Source organism: Phacochoerus africanus, chromosome 3, assembly GCF_016906955.1.
Source record: "Phacochoerus africanus isolate WHEZ1 chromosome 3, ROS_Pafr_v1, whole genome shotgun sequence".
In the NCBI taxonomy this organism is placed as follows: Eukaryota; Metazoa; Chordata; class Mammalia; order Artiodactyla; family Suidae; genus Phacochoerus; species Phacochoerus africanus.
The window spans coordinates 58,557,882-58,575,901 of record NC_062546.1 but is presented as its reverse complement, the minus strand read 5'-3'; the positions used below and the strand labels follow the sequence as shown (position 1 = coordinate 58,575,901).

Below are 18,020 nucleotides of genomic sequence, written 5' to 3'. Positions count from 1 at the left end.
CGGTGCTGTGTCTGTGGTGTAGGCCAGCAGCTACAGCTCCAATTCGACCCCTAGCCTGGGAAATTCCACATGCTGTGGGTGCGGCCCTAAAAAGAAAATAAATAAATTTAATGTAATTTAAAAAGAGACCAGAACCAATAATTCTGAAAGAGACAGAAGATTCTTAAAGCAGGAGTCACTGTGGGTTTGGAGCACATTAGAAGTCTCAGCCCTGCTTTGGAGTTAGGGGTAACATGGGTTTATGCTCTCAGATTGTCTGGATTTTTAAAAAATATTAATCAAATAATATAGGACAGTGCCTATATCCCCATCAACAACACCAATGCTCTAAAATGGCCAGAGATTTCCCCTTAAAAAAAAGAAGGATTAGTTGAAGTTTGGCTCTGACAACTCGGTAAACTGAACTGGGAGGAATCAAACAGAGCCAGTGGTGGTGGAGGATGGTGTGAAGGAGAGGCCCCTGGCTGTGTGTGACTCAACCTCCACACTCCAGATGTAAATGAAGGACTCCAGCTCCTAACCTCAGTCCAGTGTCACTCTGAAGTCCCAGGACTGTTACGGTAATAGGAAGTTCTCTGACACTTTCCAAAAAAGAAAAAAGGCACGAGAGCAGAAACCTGCTACTTCTCTTGTGCCCAGAGTGTCAGCTGCTAGTACTCGATAAAGGAGACCCAGCAGTGGAACTACCCCGTCAGGCTGCCGGTCAGCATCTCTCCCAAACATGGACTTGGGATCCTCTGAAGCTCCTTTTACCAAATCATGTTCAAGAGGCACGAACTAAGTAACCTCCCAGCCACTAGCAAGACCCTGCAGTCATTAGCTAAAGCTTCACCATTCCAGGCAACTACACAAATATTCTGCAGTTGGAAGCGACATGTCAAGTTTTGATGCACAGCTAAAAGCTGCAAAGTCTAGGAGAGGATATATGCACAATTTCAGCAAAGAACACAAAAACACTAAGAAATTTTTGATATTCTCATCCAGAGTTGTGAAGGACAACTTAAAATATAAAAGCACTAAGGGAAAACATGTTCTCCTGCGGAAAGTGTTTTCTATTAGTCATATTACCCCAAACTTGAAAATGCATGTCGAACTTGCAATGTATTTATTCAAATGATGTATAAAACTATTTTACAAACCACTGGATATTTACTTTATATTTGCTCCCCAATTCACCTTTAACAGCATTGTTGTGAACTGGTTCCAAAATCCCCAGAAATTCACCTCCTATTCCAAGCTTATTTTAACTTTCCCCTTTAATTAATCTTGCTGACTTACTAAGAGAAAAACATGTTGAGGAGCAGGAGGGAAAGATGCCATTAGTTGCCAAAAGAGAGGTCCATTTTGTCTGGGCTCTGCATGTGTAGGACAGTGGCCTGCTAGCCACACTCACCATGAAGCCCTTCAGGGTCCGGTAGTGAGGATCCAGCAGGAGGCTGGCCACCGAGCACACCTGGGCTGTTCTGTCCCAGCCATCAGAACAGTGAACAAGCACGCTGGCCCCTTCCTCTGAAACTGCCTGAAAAAGGAAAGAAAAAAAAAAAAAAAGGATTGGCAAAGAGTCACACAGAATGGCTATCAGTAAGAAAAATCTCTCAGAATTAGATTTGTTCTTGGACTCACAGAAAGAACCAGAAAAAGATATACAGGCAACCCCCCCCCCCAAATTCAGAGATCCCGCAGTGGCACAATAGGATCAGCAGCATCTCTGGAGTGCTGGGACACAAGTTCAATCCCCGGCCTGGCACAATGGGTTAAGGATCTGGTGTTGCCACAGTTATGGAGTAGGTCACAACTGTGGCCTCAATCTGATCCCTGGGCCAGGAACTCCATATGCCATGGGGCAGCCAAAAAAGAAAATAAACAGAAACAACAACAACAACAAAAACAGAACTCATTTATTTATTGAGTGTTCACACCCCCTCTAATTAGGGCAGAGCCAGGGAGTAGTTTGATGCCGATAACTAAAACATAACATCCCTTTTCTTATGTCCATAAGCCACCACCCTGGCCACCTCACAAGCTTCTGCACCACATATAACATGCCTCCCACCCACCTCCCACCCTCCCTCCTCCCCACTGGGTTTCCACCGAAGCCTTTCCAATACTGAAACTCTGGGGCTGCTGCTGCCTCAATCATTCTCAAAAAGGAAAAGACAAGCAGGAGTTCCCATTGTGGCACAGCGGAAACAAATCCAACTAGGAACCATGAGGTTGCAGGTCTGATCCCTGGCCTAGCTGCTCAGTGGGTTAAATCTGGCATTGCCATGAGCTGTGGCGTAGGTCGCAGATGCAGCTCGGATCTAGTGTTGCTGTGGCTGTGGTGTAGGCTGGCAGCTACAGCTCCAATTCGACCCCTAGCCTGTGAACCTCCATATGCCAAGGATGCGGCCCTAAAAAAAAGACAAAAGACAAAAAAAAAAAAAGGAAAAGACAAGCAAATTATAAACTGTAAAACTATGAAGGTAGAGATGAAAGGATAAGAACCAAGTAATGGCTCCAGGGCTGGGGAAGGAGGAGGAAACAAAGGTAAAATTATAGCAGCAAGTCTCTACTGAGAAAAGAATCTCCACATGCTATTGCAACAGTGCACAATTTTTAGCTGAGGATCTCAGCAGGAAATGCAGATTGAGAAACATGGTGGAGATTATGTCACACCATTTATCACTATCTAAAATTCCATTTTTATTCAGGTCTCCATTTTCTGTCTCCCACACCAGGACATAAAGAAAAAAACCTGCTCTGGCTGATTTGGCATTGCATCCTTAGCATCTAGAAAAGTGGCCGGCACTGAACAAGTATTTGTTAAATAAATGAAATCTCTAATAAAGTGGAACATACCATGTCATTAGAAAAGACAGAGTTGTCTTTAGGTATAAATCTGAGGGGAATTGATTTTAAAGAAAAAAAAAAAAACACTGAACAACAAAATAGATAATGCACTTTTTTGTTTGTTTGTTTTAAGCAGCTTTTATGGAAGTTGCAGCAAAATCTTCCTCTGGCAGAATGGAATCTACCTGCCAGGTTCAGGATCATGACTTTTGTTTATGCCATTACTGAAATTGAGGAATTATGAAGATGGAAGCCTCAGGCCTGGACCACTGAAATGACTCTCATTTGGTTATAATCTGCTATAGAAAATCCCTTCCTCCACCCAGGACCAAGACTAACTGAGGAGAGACTATTGTGAAAGATTTTTACCACTTGATTGCCTTGATGACATACTATTGACTGAGCACCGTCCTCTCGCACAAAGTCCCATCTTCAGAAGGCAAACTTCTTAGGAGTTCCCATCATGGCTGAGTGGTAACAAATCCAACTAATATCCATGAGGATGCAGGTTCAATCCCTGGCCTGGCTCAGTAGGTTAGAGATCCGGCATTGCCGAGAGCTGTGGTGTAGGTCACAGAGGCAGCTTGGATCTTGTGTTGCTGTGGCCGTGGTATAGGCTGGCAGCTGCAGCTCCTTTCAACCCCTAGACTGGGAATTTCCATATGCTGTACCTTCGGCCCTAAAAAGAAAAAAAAAAAAAAAGAAGGCGGCAAACTCCTCGGAGGTATGCAAAGCCAGCTCCCCACTTGGCATCTCCTGATTAGCAAAGTAGAGCTCCTGGAGAGGGAGAGGATCTCCAGCCAGGAGTCAGGTGCATGGCTGCTCTGCCCCATAACTTACACACCCTGCAATCACCTACCTTTGCTATGAAGATTCCTGCATCCATGATGGCCTTAATGTGCCTCAACCAGCCAGAGTTCTCCAGTCCCCACAGAAAATCACTCATGGAGGGAGATTTCAGTTCACACACTGCAAGATAAATCATGTTATAGAGGCAAAATACAGGAGAGCTCTCATTTCACAAGTGATGGTTTGTTTACAGTTCCTTCACTGTGGTATTTTCTGGAAGACTTGAGTCAAAACGTAAGTGCCCAAGCATACTAATCCTGATTCTACTGAACCACTTCCAAGGAAGGCTTTTCTATCTTCTTTGGTCCCAGGGGATGTGGCATCTGTTTAGAAGTATTACACTGGTAAACCTTAAGGTCTAATATTAATGAAAATCCTTGAATGTTGCCATGGTAAAAGTAACAGAAGATTTTTCTTCCAGCAAAGATATTCAAAAGTGGTCACCAATGAGCACTTGAGTAAGAGTGCTATGGAAGAAAGGACTTAGATACCCAACTCTGGGACTTTCCCAGTTAGAACCCCATCATACAAGCCTTTCAGTTCAAGGACTGCTGTAAAACCGCAAAACAGAACTGCCCTAAGAGTCTTAGATGGAAGTGAAGGAACTCCTGCCAACAACCCTACCCAATGGGAGTAAAGCATGTGAACTTAAATATGAGACCCTATACCTCTCAATGCTCCTAGAGCATCAAGCTGGGGGTCTTCCCTTGATTGAGAATGGAGATAACCTGTATTTTTCAAAACTAAGCCAGGTATGCAAACCCATCCATAAATTATCACAAGCAATTTCATCTCAGGAGCTTATCTTTTAGTTAACATGCAGCGTGAAAAAGCTTTGGACCTCAGTGTTCTGTCTACCTATCACAAATATAACATTCCAAAGTTTATGGGGTTTATACATACAAAGCCCTTCTGAAGAATCCTATAAATCCATTAAGAAAATGAAATAATGTTCCATAGATTTTGTCTAAGTGTATTTTACTCTGTGTGTCAGTGACACATGCAGGGAAGAGGGAGTCTGATCTTCCAACTCTGTCAGTAATTAGCAGTATAATTCTGCTCAAGTCATTTAAACCCTTTGGACCTTGATTTCTTCATTTTAAAACAGGGAAGGTGCACTGAATTATATTTAAGTGCCTTTATATATAATTCAATTTTTTTAGGACCAAATTCAACTCTGTTAAGTCTTTGAAAGCATCATGCATTTGCAATACATAATAACCATTAACAATGTTTATCAACTATGCCAGATAACAGACAGTTCACTGGTACTTCCTGCAACATAAGAGCCACGCACACAAAAAACCCCACAAGAAGTTAAATTCTGAGTCAGAGGTGTCAGCAATGATAAAGGAAATAATGCTGAGATTTCTAGCAAAAGGCCCATCTTAAGAAAACCCTCCTGTGTTCCCCTAGACTTTAGTTTTATATAACTAACCCATACACATTAGAATCATGATGTGTATGCAGGCAAGAGCAGATGCTACTGTTGAAGGGCATGAGCTTCTCAAATTCCAGCTCCGTCCCCACCAGGGTGTTTGACCTGGGCCAGGTACTGAGCCTTCATCTTCTCAATGAGGGGAAAACACCTCCCTCAGATAATTGTCAAAGGATGAAATAATACACATAACTTATGCTGGCAGATAGAAGGTTCAAGCACGGTAGCCACGATATGCATTTTCTCATTTGTTCATCCAGCTGGTTTCCTTAGATGCAGGGGGCATTAGGCTCATTCCAATTTATGAAAGCTGAAGTTCCTGTCATGACTCAGTGGTTAACGAACCCAACTAGTATCCCTGAGGATGAGGTTTCAATCCCTGGCCTTGCTCAGTGGTTAAGGATCCAGCGCTGCTGTGAACTGAGGTGCAGGTGGCAGATGCAGCTCAGACACTGAGTTGCTACGGCTTTGGAGTAGGCTGGCAGCTACAGCTCCGACTGGACCCCTAGCCTGGGAACTTCCATATGGCACAGGTGCGGCCCTAAAAAGCAAAACAAAACAAAACAAACAACAACAAAAAAAACTTCACCATCCAAAGTTGCAGCTTCTAGTCGCATGCGGCTACTGGACCCCTGAGATGTGGCAGGTCTAAATTGAGACAGGCTGTGCATATAAAATATATCCCAAATTTTATTTTATTTTTATTTATTTATTTATTTTTGTCTTTTTGCCATTTCTTGGGCTGCTCCCGCGGCATATGGAGGTTCCAAGGCTAGGGGTCTAATTGGAGCTGTAGCTGCCAGCCTACGCCAGAGCCACAGCAGCGCAGGATCTGAGCTGTGTCTGCGACTTACACCACAGCTCACGGCAACGCCAGATCCTTAACCCACTGAGCAAGGGCAGGGACCGAACCCGCAACCTCATGGTTCCTAGTTGGATTCGTTAACCACTGCGCCACGACGGGAACTCCTTAAAAATTTTTTTAATGTGGTCACTAGAAAATTTTAAATTATAGATGTTGTCTACGCTTTGACCTCCATCACACTCTGGGACAGCAGTGATTTAGACTGCTCAGGGAACATTAGTCTGATTTGTAGGCTTCAAATACTTTTGCACATGTGCCCCTCCAGTGATTTTTAAAACTACGTACCCTCATGTGCAGCCTGGAATGATGCATCGTAATGAGACTGGAAGGGTGTTTGCGCTTTGCAAGGCAGCAGAAGGGTACCTGGTGAGGTGAGACAGGCTGCTGGCTCACACCTGGTCTAGAGCATCTCTAAGGCAGGCGGTATTTTAGGAAGGAGCATGTGCAGAAATCAGGGCCAGAAAGCTATTCAGCCAGGATGTCTCAGGAAATCTTCCCATGTGTTCAGGGGGTATACAAGCAGCATGGAGATAGACGCTCAATCTGCAGCCATGGACAGAGCTGGCCCCAGTGAGAGAGTGAGCCAGGTACCACTCTGTTCTCAGGGGTTGCTCTGTCCTTGGGGCTGCTGCTGCAGTACCAGCCAGGCACTCCACACAACCAGCCTTGGTCTCTGTCCCAGCCCTGGCCATGACTCAGACGCTCAACCTAATCCTAAAACACGCACATTTCACATTCCCGTGGTGGGGTGTCTCAGGACCCACTGAGGCCTTTAAATCCCCTACAGACAGCATTCACTTGCAAACAGTTGGATTGATTTTGTTTTTTCACCTTTTTTTTCCAATGAACCCGCCAAACTTTCTGGTTGTTCCAATGGGACTTGGGGCTAGCTGGCATCTTCCTTCATTTCATAAAGTCCAGGGAACTGGAGGGATGTCTTGGCACCTGAACTCTAGAGCTCAGTCCAAGAACAAATGATCCTTTTCGCCCTCTCTTCTCACCAGGCATGGAAATGACAGCAAGTTTAAAAATAAAGATGCCATGCTTTCCAGCTAACCTGGAGGTGCCTGGGCCTTGGCAAGAGGGGACGGACCAGCTGGCAGGACAAGGCCCTGCAATGTGCGGGAGAGGCTGCCCTCTGCCCTGAGCTCTGGCCCGAGTCAACCCCCTTCCTTCCACACCAAGAATGGCCCTTTACTAGCATGTCTGCTTTCAGAAACATTAAACGTGAATCCATTCAGCAAAATAGCCTCCCCAGGTTTCCCGCAAGGTGACTGCTGAGAGGGTATTTTACCCCAATGCTGAGTGGCAGCTGTGAAGAACAAACAGCCCTGCAGGTGATAAACACACATGGGCAGATGGGGGACACTTGAGACTGAAACAACTCCTGGATTTTTAAATATAAATCTGGTGAGTTTGTTTGAACAAACTCAGGATAAGGCAGAAACACTGACCTGTTCACTCTGGTTGCCAAGTCCAAGCCAATATTGACAAACCATTCTGCTGAACAAGGCTCATTTCAGCTGACCTCAGAGGCTTAAGCCACAGATGACAGCAAACCATACTTACTAACCGGGGGTTTAATGCCCAGGTCCAGTGATATTTGTTTCACATAACAGGGCAGCTGTATCCCACAAACATAAACATAACCCTCAGAAAAGACAAGATGATTATGGTGCCTGAGGAAATATGAAATGTATTTGGAAGGAAATGAACCTCCGATGATCTTCCTTAAATACTTCTTATCTCACTTCTTCCTATACAGGGGCTGGTGGGGCCAGTGAGGGTGCAAAGTCGCCATGTGAACCCTGTGGGAGTGGTCTTGTCTCCTAAGATCTAACGTTGACATGTACATGGCACTCCATTAATTGCCAGCCTGACACACAACCGAGTTCTCTTCAGGTGTGATTTGTCTCTTTCCCATTCTGAAGTCAAGAAGCCAAGCCCAACCAATGAAATGGTCTTCAAAGAACTAGCAAAATGATGATAATCTCCCTTGATTGAGCATCCCAGCAGGTGCGACCATCCAAGGGGACTTAATTCTGGCCTGTACAAGGGAGATGTTTGGTAAAGCCCATTTTGTAGTCTGCCCTGTTTACTTAGAGCCCATCATGGTGACACAGAATAAACTGCAGTGAACTGTGTTGAGTTCACTGCTGTCGGTGGTGCTCCCCCCACCTAACTCCACCCATGCCAACTGACGTGGACCCTCTTTATAGAGGACTTTACATTAACTGGACAGATTTGTAAATAAGCTTCTCCACTGGACACCAACAAAGTTAATGCTTATTCTTTAAAACAGTTCCGGCTTTGTTGGTGATGCTATTTTCTGAGATCTCCACACAATTAATAATTCCACAAAAGCCATTTTTGAATACTCTTGTTCTCCTTTAAAGAATTTGACGATAATATAGAATGGCAAGGTGCAACCCAGCCTAAATGCTGTATACCTGCTTGCATTAGCATCATAGATAATAGTATATAAAAACATACATGTGCATGAGTGTGTCTAGCTACTAAAAACATGTATGCATATGCAAATGCATGTACACATACACACACACTCCAGTAATACTAACTGCCCAAAGAAAATCAAGCATCAGCCTCACAAAAGAATGCCCCAATAACATTTATTAGCTTTGCATATGAATTTTGTGCCTAAGGACACAATGCGCAGCACATAAGTTTTAAACTATATATGCCCATTTATATTACTTTTCCATATATGAGGCTTGGGGGGCTTGGTCATTTTCTCTCAATGAGCAGGAACTCAACTAATTAGAGCTTAAGGAATGATAAAGTCTAAAGCAGAAGCGTAAGGCCAATGGAACAGAGAGGTCTAGTCTGGGAAGAAGAAGGGGCGCTGGGAGGCTGGGAAGACGGGTTGATGTGATATGTTAGTGTAGATGCTGGAGAGATGAGTGCGTATCGTGTGAGATTAAGATGCTGGCAGCAAGTAACTGAAGTGTGGAATCAACAGTGTGGGTAACCGAGGACCCAACAGGTAGAGATCCTCATGGTGGCTGAGGAGAGTAGCCAGGACCAATGCACTCTCCCAACCTGAAACCATACTGTCACCTGCAAGCAGATACTGAAATACCAAATCTCAGCTACAACCTGATGGAAAAACAGCTGGCCATGTCGCTAACTTGAGTCATGTCTATCTTTAGCTTTATGGGAGACACTTTCTTTTACAAGTCCTCCCTTTATCAAAGGCCCTAGGTATCCAAAAACTAGCTGTCATGACGAACAAAACAGAAACAATAATTCTAAGGGTGAAAAATTTTTAATTAATCTTTGAATTGTCCCAGTGAAGCATCTTGAGGATAAAAACAAACACTCTTCTCTCATTAAATCCGTTTACACTATTTGCTCACTCTTCTGTTTTCTCTTGTCCTCTCCTTTGTGAAAGTCACCCAGAGATGAAGTCTTTGGCCTTGACATTGATCAAAACATTCAACCGTCTGACTAACCCAAGGACAGCCCTCAGGCAGAGTGCTGACAAGCAAGGGTCATGCTGTTTTCCTGCAATGATTTCTGCCCTACACCAAAATCTGTAATAGCATTTTGTATTAGTGAATCAAGCATTTTTCTATCCAACGCCCAGCACAAAGAAAACTCTCGATAACTCTCTGATGTACAGATGAAGGTCTGAGATAACTACGTAGTCCTAATTATTAAGTACTGTACTTAAACAGGTGTACTCTACCTACATTTTCTACCAAATAGGGTACATTTACTCCCAATGTGCAGACTGCCAGGAAGCTTACCAAGTCATCCATGGTTACTTCCAGCCATAACTGAGCTGGAATCCAGGCCACAACACAGACCCCAAAGGCTCATGCTCTGCCTTGGTGCTTAGAGCATTACTGCCTAGACCAGAAGACACCATCCAGCCCTCTTCAGCCACATTCTACATCCTCTTACAGCACCACAGGGAGCAAGGTGCATTTCTTTCTTCCAAATGACCATGAATTGATAACGAGCAGAGCCTGACAGACAGACCTGTTGGTCTAGCAAGACACTCATTAAAAACCTTCCTGGTGGATGGAGCCATTCAGTCCACTTTAATGGGAAAGTGGGTTTACTACATGGAAATTAGTAATCTCAGGAAATTAATAATGGGGGAAAAGTCAGAAGACAGAGAACCGAAAAAAGATCAACCTTCATAGCCTTTTGTGAGCTCGTATGTGTAGAACTTCATGACATAAACTTGTCAGCAATGGGAGTTCCCTTTGTGGAGCAGCGGAAATAATTCCAACTAGCATCCACAAGGATGCAAGACTGATCCCTGACCTTGCTCGGTGGGTCAGGGATCCAGCATTGCATGAGCCGTGGTGTATGATGTAGATGCAGCTCAGATCCCACATGGCTGTGGCTGTGGCACAGGCCAGCAGCTGCAGCTCCCATTCGACCCCTAGCCTGGGTCCTTCCACATGCCATGGATACAGCCTTAAAAAGCAAAACAACAACAACAACAACAAAAACCCAAAAAACTTATAGGCAATGTAACAGGAAATACTTTAACATGAACAGCTTAAATCTAAGTATCTATAAAGGGTTGAACTCTTCCATTTCTTACAGCCACCACCTCATAAAGAAATGAGGTGAGGAAGAGGGTAGCAAATAAAAAGGACAGTGGAACTGGGAGCTACAAACTTACCTCTGAGGAAAGAGAAATATTTCATGGAAACTGTGGAGATGAGTGTGTGAGGGACTGTTCCCTTTCAGACCTGGGTGCACCCAGGACAACGTGGGAGGGACACTGGAGCAGGGTAGTCCTAAAAAATGATACTCACTGCACGGTGGCTCATGTGACATACACCAACTTATCTGGGCTCAATAGTCCCTTCCACTCTCAACCAAGTTTGGAATAATCAGGCCTCAGAACCTTCACACAGAGATGTGCAGATCAGGTATCAGCTTTGGGCCACCTGATTGTACCCCAAAGCTTTCTCTGTCAATGCCACCAATTCTAGGGGACATGACAGAAGTGCTTACCACTTGGGACCTGCTAAAGGGATTCCAGTCTTTTCAGCTGAGTCTGACAAACAGCCCTTCACTACAGAGCTGTCCAAATCGCTGAATGGGCACCGGGCCTCTGCGTCCATGCCTGGGTGTGCTCCAACCTGATCCGGGGTCATACCGAGGTTGATATTGCTGTCAAACTGCTGTGAAAATGCCTACAGGGCCCCACCTGTGGTTTATGAAATTATTTTTGATGAACTTGTGTTGTGTGGACACAGACAACATCACAAGACAAGCACTTTTGTGCCTATGAAACTGTGCTTACTCCATGTCTCCTGAATGAAGAAATTAAGAAGTTATCTGTAACAAGTAGGGGACCAATCAACTACCTGCCTAGCTGCCTGGGTTAATTAACCCAGCTGCCTGGGTCCATTAACTTATCCATTTTACGCAGTACTGACTTTAAACTATAATCTTATTTCCCAAGAAAAAGCAAAATCCACCTTACACTGGATAGCACTTTATAGTTTGCAAGAAATCTTTTAAAATAAGTCTGTAAGTTAGCCACCATATATAGCTTACATGGTTTTACAAGTACATGAAACGAGGTTTGTTCATGTTTATTCAGAGACTAAGACAAGAACCCAAACCCACATCTTCAGACATTCAGGCCAGGGCACTTTCTACCCAAGCCCCTACCTAGAGAGGTTGTAAAGCCAGAGTGTGGTGTCAGGATTCATACTAATGAGGTGAAAATCGTGGTTCCACTTACTGCTGTGAATTTATATAAGTATCTGAGGCACTGTGCCTCAGTTTCCTTATTTGTAAAATGGGGCTATTAAGAACAGCTACAGGAGTTCCCACTGTGGCTCAACAGGTTAAGAACACAACATAGTCTCAGTGAGGATGTGAGTTCGATCCCTGGCCTCACTCAATGGGTTAAGGATTCAGGACTGCCTCAAGCTGCAGCATAGGTGGCAGATGCGGCTCAGATCCTGAGTTGCTGTGGCTGGGGCTGTGGCAAAGGCCTGTAGCCGCAGCTCTGATTCGACCCCTAGCCTGGAAACTTCCATATGCCATAGGTGCAGCCACAAAAAGACAAAAGAAGAAAAAGAAGGAATAGCTAAAATATGACTGCAAAGAGAATTACTTGAATAAAATCACATCTGAAGAAATTAAAAGTGTCCAGTACATAGTAATCACTCCATACATGTTATGTCATCATTACCATGCAGGTGGATATCTATGAGCCTACCCAATAAAAGAACCACAAATCAACGAAGATCAACTGTAAGATGATGGAAAGTACTAGGCTTAAACCTTGCTTTGTTATGTGACACAGGGAAGGATACGCTTTTTAAAAGTTTTTAATTAAAAACATAATACACTAGACTTTGTAACTGAAGAGAGCTGCTCCTGGTGGCCTTGAAGAAAGAAACTGTTGTGTTGTAAACAGCTTATGTGGAGGTCCACGTGGCACAAAACTCTAGGACCTGAGGGTGATGACCCCCAGCCAGCAGCCCTCGGGGTTCTCAGGAGAATTCAGCCAACGACATGAATCAGCCTGGAAACAGATTCTTCCCCATCCAAGTTTCCAGATGAGAACACAGTCCAGCCAGGCCCTTGCCTGCTGCCTTGTAAAACCTTGGGCAGAGGGTGCCTGGGTCCCCATTTATACATGACACGTGTATCACTTCTTTAGTTGCCCAGACTTGTGAGCCACAGAAACCCTGACATAATAAGTGTCTTGTTTTTTGTTGTTGTTGTTGTTATTACTATTTTTTTTTTGGTCTTCTTTTGCCATTTATTGGGCCACTCTCGCAGCATATAGAGTTCCCAGGCTAGGGGTCTAATTGGAAGTGTAGCCACCGGCCTATGCCAGAGCCACAGCAACACGGGATCCGAGCCGCATCTGCAACCTACACCACAGCTCATGGCAACGCCGGATCTTTAACCCACTGGGTAAGGCCAGGGATCAAACCCGCAACCTCATGGTTCCTAGTCGGATTCGTTAACCACTGTGCCACAATGGGAACTCCTGTTGTTGTTGTTGTTATTTAATGTAACAAACAAACCATAGAGAATATTTTGTAAAGAAAGAAGGAAAAAGAAAAAATTCACCCACTGTCCTCTCAAGCTAACCTAATTAGCATTCTGGACATTCTTTATAAATACGGCTTACTGTACAGTGAATCAGAGTATGCCTACAATTCTACAACCCGAATTTTTCACCTACATTATATACATCCTCCCATGTTAGTAATGTTGTTTTTTTTTGTTTGTTTGTTTTTTAGGGGCTGCACCTACAGCATATGGAAGTTCCCAGGCTAAGGGTCGAATCAGAGCTACAGCTACCAGCCTACACCACAGCCACAGCAATGCCAGATCTGAACCATGTCTGTGACCTACACCACAGCTCGAGGCAACACCGGATTCTTAACCCACTGAGTGGGGCCAAGCATCAATCCTGCATCCTCACAGATACTAGACGAGTTCATTTCCACCGAGCCACAATGGGAACTCCACGTTTATTATTTTTAATGGCTGTAAAATTTTCTATGAAGAGGTAGAAGAAAATCATTTAATCAGTCTACTCTTATTGAACATTTCTGTGGCTTCTGAAATTCTCTATTATAAGTAAAATACAATTATCAAAATAGGTCTTATATGACTTTATTTTTTTACATGATTTTTTGGATTAGTCCCTAATCCCTAAAAGGAAGCAATCTGGTAAAGATACATCTCTTTGAACAAAATATATTGGGTATTTCTTGCCAATTTCAATGATACTGGAAATATTTAAAGTACTAGTTTTACCACATTCTTTTCATATTGGATATTTTAACTAAATTTAAATAAATTTAAAAAAATAAGTGAAAATGGTATTTAACTTACATTTCTTTAATTATCAGAGCAAGTTTAAATGTTTTTCTGTTTGTTTCAACTTAATACTTTTTCTTCTTTTTTTTTTTTAAAACAAAAACAGGCAACATTTATTGAGAAGTTCCTACATATCAAGATCTAGCTATTCATCCATTAATCTTTTTTCCCCTTAATGTGAAATTTATTTATTTATTATTTATTTTATTTTATTTATCTTTTTTTTGGCCATTTCTTGGGCTGCTCCTGTGGCATATGGAGGTTCCCAGGCTAGGGGTCGAATCGGAGCTGCAGCTGCCGGCCTACACCAGAGCCACAGCAACACGGGATCCGAGCCATGTCCGCAACCTACACCACAGCTCAAGGCAACGCTGGATCCTTAACCCGCTGAGCAAGGCCAGGAATTGAACCCGCAACCTCATGGTTCCTATTCGGATTCGTTAACCATTGCGCCACGACAGGAACTCCATATTTACTTTTTATTTTTTTTAATTACTCAAATGAATTTATCACATCTGTAGTTGTTTAATGATCATCACAATCCAATTTTATGGGATTTCCATCCTACAACCCAAGCAATTCCCCCCACCCCCCAAACTGTCTCCTCCAGAAACCATAAGTTTTTCAATGTCTGTGAATCAGTATCTGTTCTGTAAAGAAGTTTGGTCTGTCCTTTTTGCACATTCCACATGTCAGGGAAAGCATTTGATATTGGTGTCTCGTTGTATGGCTGACTTCACTTAGCATGATAGTTTCTAGGTCCATCCATGTTGCAAAAAATGCGGGTATTTCATTTCTTTTAATGGCTGAGTAATATTCCACTGTGTGTATGTACCACATCTTCTTGATCACTCCTCTGTCGATGGACATTTAGGTTGTTTCCATGTCTTGGCTATTGCAAATAGTGCTGCAGTGAACATCGGAGTACATATGTCTTTGCAAGTCGTGGTTTTCTCTGGATAGAGGGCCAGGAGTGGGATTGCTGGATCAAATGGGAGTTCTATGTTTAGTTTTCTGGGGAATCTCCATACTGCTTTCCACAGTGGTTACACCAATTTACAATCCCACCAACAATGTTCTAGGGTTCCTTTTTCTCCACACCATCTCCAGCACTTACTGTTTGTAGACTTTTTTGGATGATGGCCATTCTGGCTGGTGTAAGGTGGTACCTCAGAGTGGTTTTGATTTGCATCTCTCTAATAATGAGTGATGTTGAACATCTTTTCATGTGTTTCTTGGCCATCTGTATGTCTTCTTTGGAGAACTGTCTGTTTAGATCTTCTGCCCATTTTTTGATGGGTTTCTTTGCTTTTGGTATGGAGCTGCAGAAGGTGTATGTAAATTTTGGAGATGAATCCCTTGTCAATTGATTCACTTGCAAAGATTTTCTCCCATTCTGTGGGTTGTCTTTTTGTTTTGTTTAGGGTTTCCTTTGCTGTGCAGAAACTTTGAAGTCCCATTTGTTTAGTTTTGTTTTTATTGTCAAAACTCTAAGAGGTGGATCTGAGAAGTTGCTGTCATTTATGGCAGAGAGTGTTGATACTAGAAATATTTAAAGTACTAGTTTTACCACATTCTTTTCAGTATTGGATATTTTAACTAAATTTAAATATTTAAATAAATTTTAAAAAATAAGTGAAAATGGTACTTTGTTCTAACTTACATTTCTTTAATTATCAGAGCAAGTTTAAATGTTTTTCTAGGTTTGTTTCAACTTAATACTTTTTCTTTAAAAATATTATCTTAGATTGAGTTGCCCAACTTCACTGAGACTCAGCTTCTTTAGCTGTAAAGTGCAAGATAATATTACATACAGCACACTGTTGCTTGAAATCAAATACAGGCAGGCCTTGTTTTATTGCATGTCACAGATATGGTGTTTTTTATAGACTGAAGGATTGAGGCGGCCTCGCGGGCAAGTCTGTTGGTACCATTTCCCAACAGTATTTGCTCTCATCACATCCCTATATCACATTTTGGTAATTCTGAAAATATTTCAAACCCTCCACCAGCAAAAAAGATTACAATTCTCTGAAACCTCAGATGATGGTTACCTTTTTAAAGCAATATACATATGTATTTTTTTTGGGGGGTGCATCTGTAGCATATGGAAGTTCCCAGGCTAGGGGTGGAATTGGAGCTGCAGCTTCAGGCCTACACCACAGCCGCAGCCACAGAAACATGGGATCTGAACCTTGTCTACAGCCTACACCTCAGCTTATAGCAATGCCAGATCCTCCCACTGGGCAAGGCTAGGGATCGAACCCACATCTTCATGGACACTAGTCGGGTTCTTAACCTGCTGAGCCATATTGGGAACTCCCCAAATATTTTTAATTAAGGTATATACCTTTATTTTTTTTACACACAATGCTACTGCACACTTAACAGACCTCAGTATAGTGTAAACAGACTGCATGCATGTGCACTGGAAAACCAAGAAATTCGTGTGACTCGCTTGTTGCGACACTCATTTACTGAGGTGATGCAGAACCCAGCCCACACTACCTTCAATGATTGCCTGTTATGGAATCATTTAAGTGAAAATACTGATGAAGCCTGGCACGCAGCAGTGGCTCTGTTTTAATTAAATGAACAAATCAACAAGTAAGTGGTCAGTTATACAGAACTATACGGTGGCCAACAACATTCATCTAATAATCATGTAGCATCCAGGCACCATGAAACTAGCAGTGGGGGAGAAAGGGCAATTTTCTGGGCAACATACAAAAGATGGACCGTGGTGACCAAAAAAGGAGCAAGGTGTCACTGCCAGAACATCTACCTTGAAAACAGGGATTTACAGGGAGGTATCCCAATGCAGCATGACCTCGAAAGCCCAGAAGCGGGAGTCATTCCGTGTGCACCTCCCACCCCCCAACTCCTCTCCCAAGGAAAGGGTGCCCTAGAAGATTTTTATCTCCACACCTGAGGATAAGTTTCCTCTGCCTTGGAAAGAGCCAATTCCAGGTTTTTCTACTGCCTGTTTCAATGAAAAAAAGAAAACATAGGGCATCCTTTTATTGTTTGAGGGGAAAAGCATTATTTATATGACAAAAGGAAAGCCTCTGTGGAAAGCACTTAATCAGCTATGAAATTTCCATGTAACTGAGAGGCTTCATTTTTATCTCACTGGCAGATGTTTGGGCCACAAAATAGTTAGGGTTAGAACTTGGAAATCGAAGTTAACGTTCAATCAGCTCTATAAAAGACCCACACTGGATGTGAACTCAGTCCTGGATTTCAGTTTCTGATGAAATATCCTGTTGCTCTTGTTCAGAGAGAGCTATTTGGGGCCAGAATGCAAACAATTTTTCATTTCTGCTAGGAAGAAGCTATTCTGATAATGATGGTAACAGTGGTAAAAGAAATTTGGGGGAAAAAGTATGAAGGAAATGCATTATTCCTCTTCCTATCAGGTGACTGTCACACCTTCCCACCTCTCTGGCGCCAAGGACAGCTCTTTGGAGGAAAAGCCTCAGAAGGCAGGTCTGATTGCATCACATCATCAGCTAAGCCTCCACCAGGGGTTTATAATTTACTTGGTAAAAACAGATAGTCAAACATTGGTCAAGTCCCCTGAAAGGCATCCAGAAAGCTGTCCTTGCTTACCACATGGACATAGAGCTGGACAAGCAGCGCCAAAGTGCCATGATCCCTCTTGGGAACTTGGGCTGTTTGCTGGTCCTTTCGAAATAATGAGTCAGACCAGAGGTTTAAGGGCAGGGGAAACGGTTCCTAATAAGAAGCTGGATAAATGCTAATTTTAAGACAAAAGCCAAATGGCCATGTTACAAGCACCCCTGGGAACAGAAGAAAATATATATTCTCAAAAGTCAGCTTATGAAATTACTAAATGAAAAAAAAAAAAGCATACAAATGCTTTTCCTGATTCTGATAATCATGAACACACTTCATAACTAAAATGAGATACCCCTTCCATGACAGTATCACGCTGGTCCAATTTTTCAACATCTAAAAGTCAGAGTTTATAGCAGCGACGGCCACACTGGCTACTCGCCAGAAGTGTACAAAGCTCAGGGCCCAGGGCATCCCCGAGGTTGTCTGAGATGCAGCAAGTATCACGTGGAAATCAGATGGAGACCATTCGGGGGGCAGGATTGTTTTCTTTTTACAGATGCAGGAAGAAGTTTCTTCTAAACATTCAAATGCTCAATTTTAAACTAT

General features: G+C 43.0%; 1 protein-coding gene across 3 annotated transcripts in view; it reads right to left on the bottom strand.

The window, feature by feature from the left end:
• MTMR7 (myotubularin related protein 7) overlaps nucleotides 1-18,020 on the bottom strand; it is a 112,689-nt gene that overhangs the window by 14,826 nt on the left and 79,843 nt on the right. For all 3 annotated transcript variants that reach the window (XM_047771873.1, XM_047771875.1, XM_047771874.1), the window contains 2 exons: nucleotides 3,692-3,801; nucleotides 1,394-1,519 (listed from right to left, as the gene is read on the bottom strand). In XM_047771873.1, the coding sequence (XP_047627829.1) occupies nucleotides 1,394-1,519; nucleotides 3,692-3,801 (236 nt within the window). The remainder of the gene's footprint in view (nucleotides 1-1,393; nucleotides 1,520-3,691; nucleotides 3,802-18,020) is intronic.